Raw genomic sequence first — 19,452 nt, forward strand, 5'->3', positions numbered from 1 at the left:
ATGCATACATACTGTGTCTCTGACCCATAGTGTTAACCGACTAAATCTAAGATATACCGACAATAGAAGTATCTTAGACTCATAGTCAAAGCATATAAACAATGTATAAAGACTAAGAACGACGTACAATACATAAACTTAATTTAATTTACAACAAAGAAAATGCATACAGACTGTATCTGGGAAGCACAGACAATGCATTGACTGTGTGTAATCAAAGAACCTTTGTGAGCACGCTCACATACTTCACAGCCCGACATTGTCACTAAGCAAACAAAATTTCAACAGATTATTTAGTTCAAACACGCATGAAATTCTGTTGTGTAATTTCAGAAGATATGCAGAAGTATATTTAGGCCGAAATTCTAAGTTCAGAAGGCATAGTTCCTAATTCCTAACAAGAGTACACACGTTGAAATTTCTCGCCTTATTTATGTTGATAGACCTAAATATAAAGTTTTACTACAATTATCACATAAACTTATTAATAACATGACCAAAGAAAATGAGATCAAGGTCATATGACCAAAATGAGGAATACATTTACACCTTACAATCATTCAATACAAATCAGGTCAAGGTCAGATGACACTTGGCACAAAAACTAAACACTGAACAATGAACCTCGAAAATGAGGTCAAGGTCAAATGAGACTTGCGAGACTGACATCATAAGATATTTCCAGACACCAAATAAAGTTGACCTATTGCATATAGTATTAGAAAAAACGAACAAAACTCAAAAGCTTAACTTTGACCATTGAACCAAGGAAATGAGGTCAAGATCAGATGACACCTGCCAGTTGGACATGTACACCTTACAATCCTTCCATACACCAAATATACAAGACATATTTCATATGGTATCTGAGATATAGACTTGACCACCAAAAACTTAACCCTTTTCACTGATCCATGAAATGATGGCGAGGTCAAGTGAAAACTGTCTGATGGGCATGCTGACCAAGGTACGCAAATACTAAACATAGTTACCCATAATATGAGAGAAATTACAAAAACTCTTAACTTTTTTTCAAGTAGTCACTGAACCATGAAAATGAGTTCAAGGACAATGGACATGTGACAGACGGAAACTTCCAAACTTAAGGCATCTGTATTCAAAGTATGGAGCATCCAGGTCGTTCGCCGACTAAAATATAAAGCTTTTAAGAAGTGAACTAACACTGTCGCCGCCGCCGCCGCCGGATCACCATTCCTATGTCGAGCTTTCTGCGACAAAAGTCGCAAGCTCGACAAAAACAAGAATGTGTCCATCGTACACCGTTCCCCACTTGCCCTATCATTTTCTTTGTTCAGTGGACCGTGAAATAGGGGAAAAAAACCTTCTTTGGCATTAAGCTTAGAAAAAAAAACATATTATTGGAAACATATGTACTAAGTTTCAAGTTTATTGGACCTGACCTTCAACAAAAACTACCTTGACCAAAATATTTAACCTGAAGCGAGAAAACGGACGAAGGAGCAGACGCATGGACCGGAAAACTAATGCCCATTTACTATCGTAGGTGGGGCATAACAAAATTAATCATGATTTTCTGCCAATATGCACATTTACATAGCAGGTCCTAACTATCTAAAAAATTCATGAAACTCTGTTGTGGTCTTTAGACAGATTTTATGACAAACTGTTGTAGGAGTATATAGAAAAGCAATGAATTGATAATTTCATAATTTCCTCATTATCTACAAAAATTTATAAAACTCTGTTATGTGGTTTCAGAGGAGTTGCAATAACGAGAACAGGACTGACAGACCGATGGATCAAAAACATTGTACCATAAAGAACTTTGTTTGGTTTGGTATAATAAAGGGTCTGCTAAATAATGTAAGGCTGAGATAAATTAGTCATTTGGTCACACCAGTTTTTTGGCGAGGTTCGTTTTGTTCAGTCTGTGATGTTCTTTGTTGTGTTTTGCATTCTGTTGTTGGTTTTTTAATCTTTCTCTTTTTTTTTGCCGTGGTTTTGTCAGTTTATTATTGACTTATGTGTTTGAATAAGCCTTTAGTATCTTTCGCCTCTCTCTTCGGTCAATTTGATTATGTGGGACATACAGATTTAGACCCAAACTTGTCTCTGATTGTTTCGTGATTATTGCAGATGTAAATCATACTATAAAATTGAGTATGGAAATGGGGAATGTGTCAAGGAGACAACAACCCGACCATAGAGCAGACAACAGCCGAAGGCCACCGATAGATCTTCAATGTAGCGAGAAACTCCCGCACACGGAGGTGTCCGTCAGCTGGCCCCTAAACAAATATGTATACTAGTTCAGTGATAATGGACGTCATACTAAGCTCCGAATTATACACAAGAAACTAAAATTATAAATCATACAAGACTAACAAAGGTCAGAGGCTCCTAACTTGGGACAATAATACATAAATAACAAGACTACTAGCAGTTATTGACATGCCAGAACCAGACCTTAATTAAACTGATTGAAAGATTATGTCTTCATCATATGAATATCAGGCACAATCCCTCCTGTTAGGGGTTTAGTATTATACCGTCATGAAATACACAACCCTCTTATTTACAATATCATTTGATCAACACCTATTTACAAGGCTCTATTTGATATGATTTTTCTCATTGTTGAAGGCTGTATGGTTGCATATAACCGCTTACATCCACTTTATTTGAACTTCAGTGGATACATGTAGGCGTCTCATTGGCAATCATACCACATCTCCGTATTTTTACAGTATTGTATCAGTACTGTTACCTAATAACAGGACAAAAGAAGACAGCAATTTGACAAAACTAAAGAAATACATACTTGATTTTACTTCTCTAAAGATATAAACAAAATTTTCATAGTTCGTATCTGAACATGTACACAGCCATGGGAATTTTAAGGGACTATATTTCAGTGTGCATATATTTAGTAGCTAATCTGGCAACTTCCTGTTTATCAGACCGGTACCTTAGAAAAGAATTGTGACAATATATCCAATCTTTTCAAAAACCAAAGACTAACGTCACTAGGAGCAGCAGTTAGTTGTCATAGATACTCTAGATAGAAAGATAATCTGCCACTTTTATAAAAGGGACTACACATAGTTTTTGAAAGGGTATAATCGGTTTGTGCCGAAATTACTTTCTTTAGTCCAGAAACTCATTTGTGCTAAATGGTAATCTCCACCCACATTTAGGACTGGCAGTTATTTGTAGTTTTTATCAACAGCTTGCACTTTTTCTAAATTATATTTGCTTCTTTTAAGACTGACCAAAACTGTTTTTTACCATTGTGGTTTGATTAAGGTAGTGTATATCAAACAGCTGTTGGAAATATTTTGGACAACCCTCTTATTTACAATATCATTTGATCAACACCTAGTGGTCTTTGGTGGTATCTCGCATAACATTAATAAGGTCTTTTTTAAAAGGCAACTTGAAATTATTGGTCCCATATTTATGTGCTATAGCAAATGTATGGGCTGCTGATCTGCAATATTGCAATATATGATAGCAATATATTCTTATGTTTTCAATGACCCCTTATTTCTTCACTCCACTTTATAAGATAGAAATAAATGTTATTCCATAATTTTATTGGTTTTTTTTTAAAGGTATCATAATTTAGACATAAAGACAAAACTAAGCACAGTGAAAAAAGTGTACTCTGTCCTGTAAAGTTTGAGATGTTTTTGTTGTTCAATCTTTATCACTTGTATGGAAACACTAAATCTTGATAACCTACAAAAGAAATATTATCACTTTTATTTCAATTCAATTGTTGCAGTTATCATGCATGTAATAGAGAAAATGATAAATTAGACCAGATCTCCACATTAATAATATCAAAACTAGAGGCTTCAATGAGCCTGTGTCACTCACATGATACTTTTATTTACAATCGATGCATGATACAGAAATTGTCCATACCAACCGTCAGTGTTTACCATACAATACAGTACTTCTATACACTGTCTGTATACAGTATTTGTCGGATTTTGTCCATACCTATCGTCGATGTTTGACATAAAATACAATACTCCTATATGGTCCGAGTACACAGTTATTTCGTAGTGCATTTCTTTTAGACAATAAATGAAAATTAAAAAAATCCCACCTGCGCTTTCTCAATAATATTTTTACAGTGTGTTGTACCACTTTTGGGACAAATTATATCAAAATTATAGAAAACTTCATCAGCTCTAACTCAAAATATGGACAATTTTATGTTAAGGGGGTCTTGAAATCTTTTGACAGCTTCTGAAGTGCTAATTTTTGACCTTTTTCAGCTGGACCTAATCACTACTTTACATTAATATTGATGACCCAATTTTTTTTACAGTGTCATTTCAACCCCCAACTTGCTATATGAGGCATAAAACATGGAGAAATAAATTTGGAAGGGGTATAACAAAAATTGGCAAGTAACACACTGTCCACACTAAGGACTATATTCGTGGACAACGAAAATCAAAGGACGATAACTGTGTACTCGGACCATATACCGTATATCAACAGTATTTGTCTATACCTACCGTCGGTGGTTAACATACAATACAGTCCTCCTATTTATCGTCTATCAACAGTATTTGTCTATACCTACCGTCAGTGGTTAACATACGATATAGTACTCCTTTGCACCATCCATCAACAGTATTTGTCTATACCTACCGTCGGTGGTTAACATGCAATAAAGTGCTCCTATATACCGTCTATCAACAGTATTTGTCTATACCTACCGTCGGTGGTTAACATACAATATAGTGCTCCCATAAACCGTCTATCAACAGTATTTGTCTATACCTACTGTCGGTAGTTAACATACAATATAGTGCTCCTATATACCATCTATCAACAGTATATGTCTATACCTACCGTCGGTGGTTAACATACAATATAATGCTCCCATATACCGTCTATCAACAGTATTTGTCTATACCTACCGTCGGTAGTTAACATACAATATAGTGCTCCTATATACCGTCTATCAACAGTATTTGTTTATACCTACCGTCGGTAGTTAACATACAATATAGTGCTCCTATATACCGTCTATCAACAGTATTTGTCTATACCTACCGTCGGTAGTTAATATACAATATAGTGCTCCTATATACCATCTATCAACAGTATGTCTATACCTACCGTCGGTACTTAACATACAATATAGTGCTCCCATATACCGTCTATCAACAGTATTTGTCTATACCTACCGTCGGTGGTTAACATACAATACAGTCCTCCTATTTATCGTCTATCAACAGTATTTGTCTATACCTACCGTCAGTGGTTAACATACGATATAGTACTCCTTTGCACCATCCATCAACAGTATTTGTCTATACCTACCGTCGGTGGTTAACATGCAATAAAGTGCTCCTATATACCGTCTATCAACAGTATTTGTCTATACCTACCGTCGGTGGTTAACATACAATATAGTGCTCCCATAAACCGTCTATCAACAGTATTTGTCTATACCTACTGTCGGTAGTTAACATACAATATAGTGCTCCTATATACCATCTATCAACAGTATATGTCTATACCTACCGTCGGTGGTTAACATACAATATAATGCTCCCATATACCGTCTATCAACAGTATTTGTCTATACCTACCGTCGGTAGTTAACATACAATATAGTGCTCCTATATACCGTCTATCAACAGTATTTGTCTATACCTACCGTCGGTGGTTAACATACAATATAGTGCTCCTATATACCGTCTATCAACAGTATTTGTCTATACCTACCGTCGGTAGTTAATATACAATATAGTGCTCCTATATACCATCTATCAACAGTATGTCTATACCTACCGTCGGTACTTAACATACAATATAGTGCTCCCATATACCGTCTATCAACAGTATTTGTCTATACCTACTGTCGGTAGTTAACATACAATATAGTGCTCCTATATACCATCTATCAATAGTATATGTCTATACCTACCGTCGGTGGTTAACATACAATATAATGCTCCCATATACTGCTATCAACAGTATTTGTCTATACCGACCGTCGGTGGTTAACATACAATATAGTGCTCCCATAAACCGTCTATCAACAGTATTTGTCTATACCTACTGTCGGTAGTTAACATACAATATAGTGCTCCTATATACCATCTATCAACAGTATATGTCTATACCTAATGTCGGTGATTAACATACAATATAATGCTCCCATATACCGTCTATCAACAGTATTTCTCTATACCTACTGTCGGTAGTTAACATACAAAATAGTGCTTCTATATACCGTCTATCAACAGTGTAATGCCAAGAATATCGATAGAGTTATCCCTCTTTATACGCAACTTGCATTTTTTGATAATTGTGGTTAATCCGACTTTGTTTTTGTTTTACTCATTGTTTTTACACTTCCTGCAGCATGGCCTGATAAATTTTTGTACGAAATCACGCAGAATACTATCATTCTCCTTGTCCCTTGGTGAATTACGATGTAAGTAATAATGCCATTATGTCCCATATATTCTAGTAAAAGCTATTATTAAGTGATTTGGGGTATAAGTCATGAGAAAGCATATATAGAAACAGCGTACATTCTACGAACGATGACATTTGTGTAAATATTCATGTGTGAACTTTGTAATGTTTTATTTGTATCCGAAAACAGTATTATTTTGGTTTATTTCTAAGTCATATGTAATTTTATGAAGACAGCAATTTTTGTACAACTCTAGTCAAGTCAGTTTAGTACATTATCCCCCCTTTTTTTGTGAATTGTATTTTTCCATTGATATGAGTGTTTTCAATCATAGATTTTGGTATTTTATAACTACAGTTGGTAGTTTACATGTTAGTTATGAGTTTTTATTTTTTTATATTGTAGCTTTTCACCAAATGTATGTGGCTTCATGATCTGTCAGCTCCTGACGCATAATGTTTTTTATTGAATAAATGATCTACATATATATGGTTTAACTCTCTGTGCCCAAGGCAGAACAGTGAAAAGATCCATCAGCATGGCGACAAGTGGTGATGGAGAGGAGGAAGGAAGGACAAAACATTTAACACCGAAAGCATATGAACAATACCTAGGTGAGGTTGATAAATATTCACAAGCATTAGCTACACTAAGCAGGGAAAATGACAGACTTATCTCTATTTTGCTATCCAGTGAAGCAAGCCACGAGGAAAAAGCTTCATCAGCTGCCCAACTAGAAGAAACAACAAATAAATACATGAACTTATCTGATTGTTATATAGATTATCTGAAACGTAAAAATACACTAGACAGTCAACGTGAACTGATATCTCATCAATTGATACGCAGTGTCAATATGCACAAAACAGAAACTGCAATGAACTATTCTCTATCAAAGTTAGAACCGCCTGAACCTACTCAAGCTTTCACACAAACAGGTGAACAGATGGAAACAGTCACTACTACTAAATTAACAGATGTTCAAATGAAACAAGAATTGAAAAAGGAACCAAATGTCAGCAACTCAGTTAGGAGCCAAAGTTCAAGATCATCAAGAAGGTCAGGACGTAGTAATGCTTCATGTAGCTCCACAATGATGCGCCAGAAAGCTCATTTAGAGGCTGCAAGAAAGAGGCTAGAATATGTTGATCAAGAATCAACACTTGTGCAAAAAAAAGCACAGCTAGAAGCGAACACCACTATAGAGAAGGCAAAACTTGAAAAAATGACAAAAGAATTGGAGGCAAAACGTGACGTAGCAGTCGCAGAGGCTGAACTGCAGGCTATGGAAGAAGTATTTGATGAATCAGACAGAGAAACAGAGGTTTCATCCCCATCGTTAACTGAACAACGAACCGCTAAGTATATTATTGAGCAAAGTAAACATGTAAACAGACAATATGAGGTTCACAACAGTGCGCCAGCTGTTAACAACATAGACACACAAACTGTCTTACTCAATGAGGAAAACATGAACGAAGAACTACCAGTTCACAACAGTGCACCAGCTGTTAACAATATTAACACACAAACTTTATTACGCAATGAGGAACATATGAATGAAGAACTGCCTATACCGTTAACTAGAAAAATAGCAAGTCCAGTGACAAGTGCGAACCAAATTGTGCAACAAATACATAAAGAGGTAATTGAACAACTTCCTGATACAAACAATAACAGAACATTAAGTCTAAATTATGGCCAGGAACTTTCCAAATTTTTGATGAAAAAGGACTTAATAATATCTAGACTTTTGAAATATGATGATCGTCCAGAGAATTATTTATCATGGAAAGACACCTTTAAATGTGTAATGTCAGAAATCGACGCGAGTCCTGCTGAAGAAATTGACCTAATGATAAAATGGCTAGGACCTGACTCATCACGCCAAATTAACAGCATCAAAATTTCAAATTCAGGAAATCCAACTATTGCCTTATCACGTGCTTGGAACAGATTAGTTCTACGTTATGGTTGCCCAGAAATGATCGAAAGTGCCTTACAGAAAAAATTACAGGCTTTTCCAAAGATAACATACAAAGATAAGAAAAAATTGTTTGAACTTTCAGATGTATTATCAGAAATACGTTCAGTTAAAGAAAAACAAGAATATGCAGCACTACTAGCATATTTCGACACATCGGTCGGTGTGAATCCAACAATTGTCAAACTTCCTATTAACTTGCAAAATAAATGGCGGGATAGAGCAGTAACATACAAACGAATACATTCAGTTCTATATCCACCATTCACATACTTTTGTGACTTCATCAATGACATGGCTTCAACTATAAATGATCCCGGATTTATATTTGAAAGCGACACATATGTTGCCCCCAAGAACGAAGACAAACCATTTAAGACACGACAATTTGCTGTTAAAAAGACAAATGTTTCACAAGACAAACATGAACCACACGCCAACGAAAATTCTAAAATGCGTTGCGCAATACATAATAGCGATCACTTATTGGATGAGTGCCGTGCTTTTAGACACATGAGTATTGTAGATAGGAGAGCTCTACTGAAGAAAAATGGTTTGTGCTTTAAATGTTGCGTTGGGAGACACATTTTTCGCAATTGTGACAAGAACGTTTTATGTTCCGAATGCAAAAGTACTGATCACACAGCGGCTATGCACATTTACGCAAGTCAGGATAGAGTCCAGAAACCCAACAACAGTCAAGGCGGGGAGAGTTCTGTTAACTCGAAATGTACACAAATTTGTGGAAATACATTTGCAGGAAAATCATGTGCCAAAATTGTGTTAGTTAATGTAAGACATACAACAATGGATAAACAGCCAATCCGTACTTATGCAATAATAGACGAACAAAGTAACTGTTCATTAGCAAGGAAGGATTTATTAGACTATTTTGAGGTGAATACTGAACCAGAACAATATTCACTTGCAAGTTGTAGTGGTCAGTTTACTATGACCGGTAGGAGAACAAAGGGTTTCATAATTGAATCGCTTGATGACAATTACTGCATAGATCTCCCTACTTTAATTGAGTGTGACTCAATACCAAACAATAGACAAGAAATTCCGACAAATGAAATTGCTCAAGCTCATCCTCATTTGCAATCTATTGCACACATGATACCGCACCTCGATAAGAATGCTGAAATCTTACTCCTTATAGGGAGAGATGCTGTGGAAGCTCATCACATACTGGAACAAAGGTTAGGAAGTCATAATCAACCATTTGCTCAGAAGCTCAAGATGGGATGGGTTATTGTAGGCGAGACTTGTCTAGATGGAGCGCATTACCCTAGCACTGTCAATGCTATGAAAACCTTTGTACAACAAGATGGGAGGCCATCAATATTAGAACCATGTGACAATAGTATTCATATTTCAGAAAAGTTATCTACGTCATTATTCAAACTTGAGCCTGACGATAACCGCCAAGGTATGTCAATTGAAGACAAAAAGTTTATGCGCTTAATGTCAGATGAAATACAACAAGATGAAAATCAAAACTGGACTGCTCCACTTCCTTTCAAGGAATCACGTCCGTTACTACCAAATAATCGTCTACAAGCTCTAAATCGAGCAAGAGCCTTTGATATAAGTTTGCGTAAAGATCCTGTTAAAAAACAACATGTCTTAGACTTCATGAAAACTCTTTTCGACAATAATCATGCTGAACGAGCACTAAATACAGAGACTCCGAATGAAATGTGGTATCTTCCTATGTTTGGGGTGTATCATCCGAAAAAGAAGGATCGCATCAGAGTTGTTTTCGACTCATCTGCTAAATTTCAAGGAACTTCTCTAAATGACGTATTGATGACTGGACCAAACCTTGTTAACAGCTTGCTTGGAGTTTTATTGAGGTTTCGCAAGGATAAAATTGCAATTACTGCAGACATTCGGCAAATGTTCTATAGTTTCAATGTAACACCAGAGCATAGAGACTTTCTTAGATTCATATGGCATGAAGATAATGATATGGAGAAAGATTTAGTTGACTATAGAATGGCCGTACATGTGTTTGGAAACAGTCCTTCTCCGGCTGTCGCAACCTTTGGCTTACGTAAAACTGCTGAAATGGCAGAGTCAAAATATGGATCAGATGTAGTAACCTATGTGAATAATAACTTTTATGTGGATGATGCACTGTCTTCTCATTCAAACAGTGACAAAGCAGTAGACTTGTTAAAAAGAACTCAATCTGCATTGCAAGAATTTGGCAATTTACGCCTGCATAAAATATCTTCAAATTCGAATGAAGTTCTGGCAGCATTTGAAAAAGACGATTTATCTGAAGATTTGAAAAATCTTGACTTTAATGACGATTGTCTTCCTGTACAGCGTAGTCTTGGGGTCAGTTGGAATCTTCAATCGGATAACTTTACCTTTCAAGTATCATTAGACAATAAACCATATACTAGACGTGGTGTACTTTCAGTTATCAATGGATTGTACGATCCATTAGGTTTTGCAGCACCAGTAACCATTGCTGGAAAACTTATTCTTCGTGAAACTATGAAAGAATCAACTGAATGGGACGAACCATTACCTCCGCAATTTCAGTCGAAATGGCAATCTTGGAAAGATTCTCTTAAACTTCTCCAACAAGTGGAGATACCTAGAAACTACAGTTCAGACTGGACGCTTAACAAGGACCTCTGTATATTTTCTGATGCATCTGAAAAGGCTGTTGCAGCAGTTGCCTACATACGAACTACTGAGAAGGATGGATCAACACATCTTGGATTTGTACTAGGAAAAGCTAAAGTGGCTCCTAAGCACGGCCACACCATACCTCGTTTGGAATTGTGTGCTGCAGTTCTGGCAGTTGAACTGTATGAAACTATTTGTGAAGAACTGAAAACAGAATTTCAACAAGTGCAATTTTTCACCGACAGCAAGGTTGTATTAGGATATATACACAACGAAACTAAACGGTTTTATCTGTATGTTGGAAATCGTGTCGACAGAATCAGGAGATCGACAAAACCAGAACAATGGTCTTACGTACCTACCTTACAAAATCCAGCCGATGATGCTTCTCGTTCTATACGACCAGAAAAACTTAATCAAAGTCAGTGGCTTATAGGTCCCACTCAGTTTCTTTGTAAGAAAAACACTATAGATAGCGAAACTGAAGGAGATGAGTTCCCTCTTATATTACCAGAAGAAGACAGAGAAGTCCGTGTGGCAAAAACACTTGTAACTAAACTCACAATTGGCTCTAAAAGATTTGAACGTTTTTCTCAGTGGAAAATACTAGTTTCAGCAATACAAACTCTCAGATGTTTTATTATAAAGCAAACTAATAGACAAGATTCTAGTAAAACTGATTCACTTCAAGATGCACACAACTTAGTTATAGGCACTGTTCAGAGAGAAATTTTCAACGTCGAATATAGTGCGCTGATGAACAAACAGAGACTTCCTGCAAACAGTAAAATTTTGCAGTTAGACCCATTTATTGACGAAAATGGTTTACTCCGTGTTGGGGGTCGTTTAAGCAATGCAAACATATTTCCCAATGAAATGAAGCCACTTATCATACCTAAGCATCATATTGCAACATTACTTATGAGACATTTTCATGAAAAAGTAGCACATCAAGGACGCCATCTCACTGAAGGAGCTTTGCGATCGGCAGGATATTGGTTGATAGGAGGAAAAGGTCTCATTTCATCTGTGATTCATAAATGCATAAAATGTCGTAAACTACGTGGAAAAGAAGAATTTCCAAAAATGGCTGACTTGCCATTTGACCGATTAGATCCAGCACCTCCATTTTCGTATGTTGGAATTGACGTATTTGGTCCTTGGACTATTACTACCCGTAGAACTCGTGGAGGTCAGGCACAAAGTAAACGTTGGGCTGTAATGTTCACTTGTCTTGTGGTTAGGGCTGTGCACATTGAAGTGATAGAGGAAATGTCGTCTGGTTGCTTTATCAATGCATTACGTAGGTTTTGTGCCTTAAGAGGCGAAGTTAAAATTATAAGATCTGATTGTGGAACAAACTTTGTTGGGGCACTAAGTGAACTTAATGTTAACGTTATAAATATTGGAGATAGACCAATAAAAAACTATCTCAGTGACAAGAATATAAATTGGATTTTCAACGCACCTCACTCTTCACATATGGGTGGCAGCTGGGAGCGTATGATTGGGATAGCGAGAAATATTCTAAACAGCCTCTTTATGGAAACGAAACAATTAACACATGAAGTATTAACAACGTTCATGGCCGAAGTTACATCTATTATGAACGCAAGACCCCTAGTACCGATAGATATGGATCCTGACAATTCATTCCCGCTTACTCCTTCAACTTTACTCACATTGAAAAGTGAACATACTGTGAAATCTTTTTCAATAGAGGACTTTTGCGATAAAGACTTGTTAAAATCTCAATGGAGATGCGTTCAACAACTTGCAAACTCATTCTGGAAACGATGGAGAACTCAATATTTGCCTACTTTACAAATGCGACACAAATGGAAACAAGAGTGCAGAAACTTAACTGAAGGTGACATTGTTCTTATGCGTGATGTTAGCTTGCACCGTAATGACTGGCCTATTGGTGTTATTGAACAAACATATGCAAGCTCTGATGGTCGCGTCCGTGAAGTTCAAGTGTGTCTCGGGAAGAACAGGAAGTTATTCACTAGACCTGCTAATGAAGTAGTATTTGTTATGTGTAAATAATTTGTGAACTTTATAGAATGAGAACATTTTTTATTGTGTACTTGGACAAACTTTTTGATTTTTGAAGTATTGTTAAATTTTATTAGTGATATATTCATATCAGACGGGGAGTGTAATGCCAAGAATATCGATAGAGTTATCCCTCTTTATACGCAACTTGCATTTTTTGATAATTGTGGTTAATCCGACTTTGTTTTTGTTTTACTCATTGTTTTTACACTTCCTGCAGCATGGCCTGATAAATTTTTGTACGAAATCACGCAGAATACTATCATTCTCCTTGTCCCTTGGTGAATTACGATGTAAGTAATAATGCCATTATGTCCCATATATTCTAGTAAAAGCTATTATTAAGTGATTTGGGGTATAAGTCATGAGAAAGCATATATAGAAACAGCGTACATTCTACGAACGATGACATTTGTGTAAATATTCATGTGTGAACTTTGTAATGTTTTATTTGTATCCGAAAACAGTATTATTTTGGTTTATTTCTAAGTCATATGTAATTTTATGAAGACAGCAATTTTTGTACAACTCTAGTCAAGTCAGTTTAGTACATTATCCCCCCTTTTTTTGTGAATTGTATTTTTCCATTGATATGAGTGTTTTCAATCATAGATTTTGGTATTTTATAACTACAGTTGGTAGTTTACATGTTAGTTATGAGTTTTTATTTTTTTATATTGTAGCTTTTCACCAAATGTATGTGGCTTCATGATCTGTCAGCTCCTGACGCATAATGTTTTTTATTGAATAAATGATCTACATATATATGGTTTAACTCTCTGTGCCCAAGGCAGAACAAACAGTATTTGTCTATACCTACCATCGGTGGTTAACATACAATATAGTGCTCCTACAATGTATATACCGTCTATCAACAGTATTTGTCTATACCTACCGTCGGTGGTTAACATACAATATAGTGCTCCCATATACCGTCTATCAACAGTATTTGTCTATACCTATCGTCAGTGGTTAACATGCGAAATAGTGCTCCTATATACAGTCTATCAACAGTATATGTCTATACCTACCGTCGGTGGTTAACATACAATATAGTGCTCCCATAAACCGTCTATCAACAGTATTTGTCTATACCTACCGTCGCTGGTTAACATACAATATAGTGCTCTTTGATACCGTCTATCAACAGTATCTGTCTATACCTACTGTCGGTAGTTGTTCCTATATACCGTCTATCACCAGTATTTGTCTATACCTACCGTCGGTGGTTAACATAAGATATAGTGCTCCTATATACCGTCTATAAAAAGTATTTGGCTATACCTACCGTCAGTGGTTAGCATACAATATAGTGCTCCTATATACCGTCTATTTGTCTATACCTACCGTCGGTGGTTAAAATACAATATAGTGCTCCTATATACCGTCTATCAACAGTATTTGTCTATACCTACCGTCGGTAGTTAACATACAATATAGTGCTCCTATATACCGTCTATCAACAGTATTTGTCTATACCTACCGTGGGTAGTTAACATACAATATAGGGCTCCCATATACCGTTGATGTCTATCAACAGTATTTGTCTATACCTACTGTCGGTAGTTAACATATAATATAGTGCTCCTATATACCATCTATCAACAGTATATGTCTATACCTACCGCTGGTGGTTAACATACAATATGGTGCTCCCATATACCGTCTATCAACAGTATTTGTCTATACCTACCGTCGGTGGTTAACATACAATATAGTGCTCCTATATACCGTCTAGTAACAGTATGTGTCTATACCTACTGTCGGTAGTTAACATACAATTTAGTGCTCCTATATACCGTCTATCAACAGTATTTGTCTATACCTACCGTCGGTAGTTAACATACAATATAGTGCTCCTATATACCATCTATCAACAGCATTTGTCTATACCTACCGTCGGTGGTTAACATACAATTTAGTGCTCCTATATACCGTCTATCAACAGTATCTGTCTATACCTACTGTCGGTAGTTAACATACAATATAGTGCTCCTATATACCGTCTATCAACAGTATTTGTCTATACCTACTGTCGGTAGTTAACATACAATATAGTGCTCCTATATACCGTCTATCAACAGTATTTGTCTATACCTACCGTCGGTGGTTAACATACAATATAGTGCTCCTATATACCGTCTATCAACAGTATTTGTTTATACCTACCGTCGGTGGTTAACATACAATATAGTGCTCCTATATACCGTCTATCACCAGTATTTGTCTATACCTACCGTCGATGGTTAACATAAGATATAGTGGTCCTATATACCGTCTATCAACAGTATTTGGCTATACCTACCGTCAGTGGTTAACATAGAATATAGTGCTCCTATATACTGTCTATCACCAGTATTTGTCTATACATGTACCTACCGTCGGTGGTTAACATGGAATATAGTGCTCGTATATACCGTCTATCAACAGTATTTGTTTATACCTACTGTCGGAGGTTAACATAGAATATAGTGCTCCTATATACCAAGAGGGATAACGGATCTGCATCTAGAATTTATCATGCTGCCCTTTTTTCGGATTTTTAAAATTCTTGTTATCCGTCAATTTTTACATTCATCCCAAATAATACAACAGTAGTCAATTAGGGGCAGAACACCCATTGTATTATGTTTTCTTGCAGTTATATAAAAAAAATGTATTTAAGAAAGATGGTATATTCTGGATGATATATTAGCACAACCTTGGTCAATTTGATTTCTCCAATTACTTAGTGGGCTGTCAATTTTGAAACTAATATTTTTTCACATGAAGAATTTTGTAATACTTTAATTTATTATCAAGTTTGGTTCAAAAGTCTGAATAGTTTCTGCTTTGTTCCAGTAATCAAACATTTTGTTTCATTTGCATCTATGAACATGTTATTCATTTTACACCACTCTTCAACCCTGTATAAATCTTCTTGAACATCATCATTTATATTTTCTAGATGTTTCCCCCTGATTTATGAATAGTGGTGTCATCAGCATATACAACGATATAGGTCTGTTTCACAATTTTTAATGCATAAGGGAAGGTCATTTATAAATAGCACAAACAATAGAGGACAAGGTATAGAACATTGGGGAACACCAAATTTTACATGTTGTTGTTCAGAGTTAACATACGTTTTGTTATTCAGGTACGACTTAAAAAAACTAACAGTAGTCTCACTAAATCCATACATGTCGAGCTACAAAGAAAGTCATATTCTACCAAATCAAAAGCTTAATTGCTAGGTTTAAATTACCATCTTTCATTTCTTGCAACCATGTGTCAATGATATTAAATAAATGTCAAGCTCAATCCAGTATATATTCCAAGTTATGGACAAATGATAATGCTATTAAAAATACCAAATCATAACCAGTGCTTTTCTCTTTTTCTATTTACAGTATATGACTAGGTAATAATGATTACTTTTTTCAACTATTTTCATACTTTTTTGTTTCCTCTGCTTTTGTATCAAGGGCATAATTGTTTATGACAAACTAAGCATTTGCATAATCAAACTATTCCTAACTATACTCTACCTCAAATTCTGGAAACTGCAGAATTTTTGTCATAGCAGTCTTATGGTAGCTGAACTATTTCTATTTTTTGTAAATCTGGATTAATAAGTCTTTTGTCACATTCTGGGGCTATAGAAAAAAAACATTACAGAATTATCAAAATTATGTGTGTATAATGTTTGTGTACAGTCATTCAACTAAAAAAGGACAAAAATTATTTTTTTGTGTATAAATAAATAATTGTGATTTTAATGTCTTAATATTATAAAAAAAACTTCAAAAGATTAAATTTAAATTATAATCTAAACATGAAAGAGCACATATAAATCAACCTTTTACTCAGATTTATATCTAAAACCAGTTATAACTAGCTATAATATCTTTGACTTCACAAATATCATCATCTAATTTTACAAATCAGTATTTATTTGGTGGCACTTCCTGCACACTAAGTATGTTATGCCTTAGGTTTAATTTTGATGCAATCACATTTCAGAAGGTACATGTCTTGAACTGTTTAAATGAATAAATTACAGTTTTAAACTCAGTTTAGGCTGACCTGAGGTCAATAGTCTTAAACAATGTCATCAAACTATCAGTTTTACTGTAATATATTCAGGGGTAGTTCAAATAATTATGACTTCTTAAAAAACTATATTATGGGGAAAAAGGGGGGGGGGTCTATTATGTTTTTTTCATACAGGAGGAAGACGTCAAAGCAAAAATAAAACCAACAAAACAAAATAAAATAATAGCCTGTCAAGACGTCCTTATATCATAATAATTTGGTCTAATTTTGGGATAATACATTTAACTTCCTTTGATGTCGGGGAGGGGATAAGTTTTGACGATTAATTATTCTTGAAACTAGCAATAATTATTTCTTATTGTTACTTTGTTAAGCGAGCGCGATGTGTGGTTCTCGAGTTATTTAAAAAAAAGGGGGGGGGGGGTGTTACTATATCAAATTTACCCAGTTTGGAGACAAGAAATATTTAAAATCTAACCATAAACTCCAATGTTCCTGCTTTTTTTAGCAGAACAAACACGATGGCATTCTCGTCTCTGTTATAATCAATAGTTAACTCATTTCTTCTTCCAGGTTATTTCTTAATCAATTATGATTACCAGCTGTCTATCTATTTACCATGTTTATGTTAAACTGGTCCGTAATAGACAACTTTCGAGTTCGATGCATTTCCGTCAAAAACTCTGGTTTTAGTGAACGTCATTTGTGCGTTTAGGGGCGTCGTCACTTCCATTCCAATGTTGAGCGAGTGGTTGGAAAACTATAATTCTATATTGTACGAATTATTCGGCAAATTGAATTCTCAAAATTGACAATCAGCATTGCTGTCATTAGGGAATTGTCATTAAGTACCTACAGAACATCCATTATTTCTAGTTTATCCTGCACAATGACGATCACTAAGACGCTTGATGAACGTAAATAGTGCAGGGATACAGGCGACCCCCTCTATCTGGTAAATGACGTCATAAAGGCGCGTATAATTGACGAGTTTTTTCCGGTGACGGATGAACTCGAAAGTGGTCTATTCCATCGTAGTGTATCGAAACCGAGGTATATAATATACAAGGTTCCTGAGTCAGTAACCGTAACTATCACCGTGCTTTGTGCGCATGCGCAATAAACACCAACATGAAGGATAAAACAAGGTACACAGTTCCGTAATTTCGTATATTTTTCTTATCTTCATACTAAAGAGCTCCAAAAGTAGGCGTGCTTAGGTGCACTGGGCGGGTCTAAAAACCGACTCTCGGTGGTTAACGTCTCTCGATGGTTAACTTTAAGTGCCTACCTTGCTAGTCACCACTTCAGTTTAATCATGTATATCTATTATATAGTCATTTTATGACCCGATCTTCAACTTTGTAGTTTTTATGGCTTTCAAACTTTTTACATCTGAGCATAGTTTTGTGTGGACGTAGGGCGCGACAGACGTATACAAATATTTTTTAACCTGTTACCTTGTGATGGCTACTATTCGTTTGTTTCTCTGTCCTATATTTTCTCCAATGTATCTGTTTATATATTGTAACCCTGTCGTGTAATGATGTCATTTTAATGTTATAATTAACACTGCCAGCGAAGCAGGAGGTTTGGCATGCCACAAAACCAGGTTCAACCCACAATTTTTTCATAAAAATGCCCTGTATCAAGTCAGGAAAATTGCCATTGTTACTTTATAGTTCGTTTCTGTGTGTGATACGATTCGGTGTTGTGTCTCTATTGTGTCGTAGTTCTCTTATATTTGATACGTTTCCCTCAGTTTTAGTTTGTAACCCGGATTTGTTTTTTTCTCTATTGATTTATGAATTTTGAACAGAGGTATACTACTGTTACCTTTATTTGTAGATTCAAAGAGATTGAAATTCTGCATACACGACACATCGGATTTAACATGGGAAATGGATTCAACTTTAAACATCCCGCAATAGCCTCTTTTTATTATTCGTTATACTGACGGGTTGATAAATTCCATGGATGATCATAAATATAAACCCCAGTAAACGATTGGGATTATCCGTGAGGATAATGGGATCTTCACGGACTAAACCATATTTCAGGAGCCTGATCCCAAAGATGAACGAAGGGACCCTTATACACCATTCGTGTCTGTGCTAGTAGCTTTACATAATTGCTTTATAACAAGAGTTAGGATTGGACATTTTATATGGAGACCCAACACATACATGTTCCCTATGATATTTAGTAAAGAGTAAATCCCAATCGTTCATAGATTTAGACTATCTGTTTATGTTAGATAAAGAAATGTCTACTTGTTTTCGTT

At 35.6% G+C, this 19,452-nt stretch overlaps 1 protein-coding gene and 2 long non-coding RNA genes across 3 annotated transcripts; 2 read left to right on the top strand and 1 right to left on the bottom strand.

Annotated features, from left to right (window-relative positions):
- Positions 1-3,579: 3,579 nt before the first annotated feature.
- Positions 3,580-17,803, bottom strand: LOC139519044 (uncharacterized). The gene is made up of 3 exons (XR_011663509.1): positions 17,647-17,803; positions 16,661-16,768; positions 3,580-3,723 (listed from the first exon to the last, which is right to left on the bottom strand). It is a non-coding gene; the product is annotated as an uncharacterized lncRNA (long non-coding RNA).
- On the top strand, positions 6,269-6,926 carry LOC139519045 (uncharacterized). Its single transcript, XR_011663510.1, has 2 exons — positions 6,269-6,454; positions 6,845-6,926. It is a non-coding gene; the product is annotated as an uncharacterized lncRNA (long non-coding RNA).
- On the top strand, positions 6,978-13,895 carry LOC139518599 (uncharacterized). The gene is made up of 2 exons (XM_071310076.1): positions 6,978-13,423; positions 13,814-13,895. Exon 1 carries the CDS (start codon positions 6,978-6,980, stop codon positions 13,119-13,121), a length of 6,144 nt encoding a protein of 2,047 aa, XP_071166177.1. The 3' UTR covers positions 13,122-13,423; positions 13,814-13,895.
- Positions 17,804-19,452: the final 1,649 nt, after the last annotated feature.

The sequence above is a fragment of the Mytilus edulis genome, chromosome 4 (assembly GCF_963676685.1).
Source record: "Mytilus edulis chromosome 4, xbMytEdul2.2, whole genome shotgun sequence".
NCBI classification, from domain to species: domain Eukaryota; kingdom Metazoa; phylum Mollusca; class Bivalvia; order Mytilida; family Mytilidae; genus Mytilus; species Mytilus edulis.

Excerpts from the sequence above, each read along its gene's own strand:
- LOC139518599 (XM_071310076.1), top strand. The coding sequence starts at position 6,978 with ATGGCGACAAGTGGTGATGGAGAGGAGGAAGGAAGGACAAAACATTTA.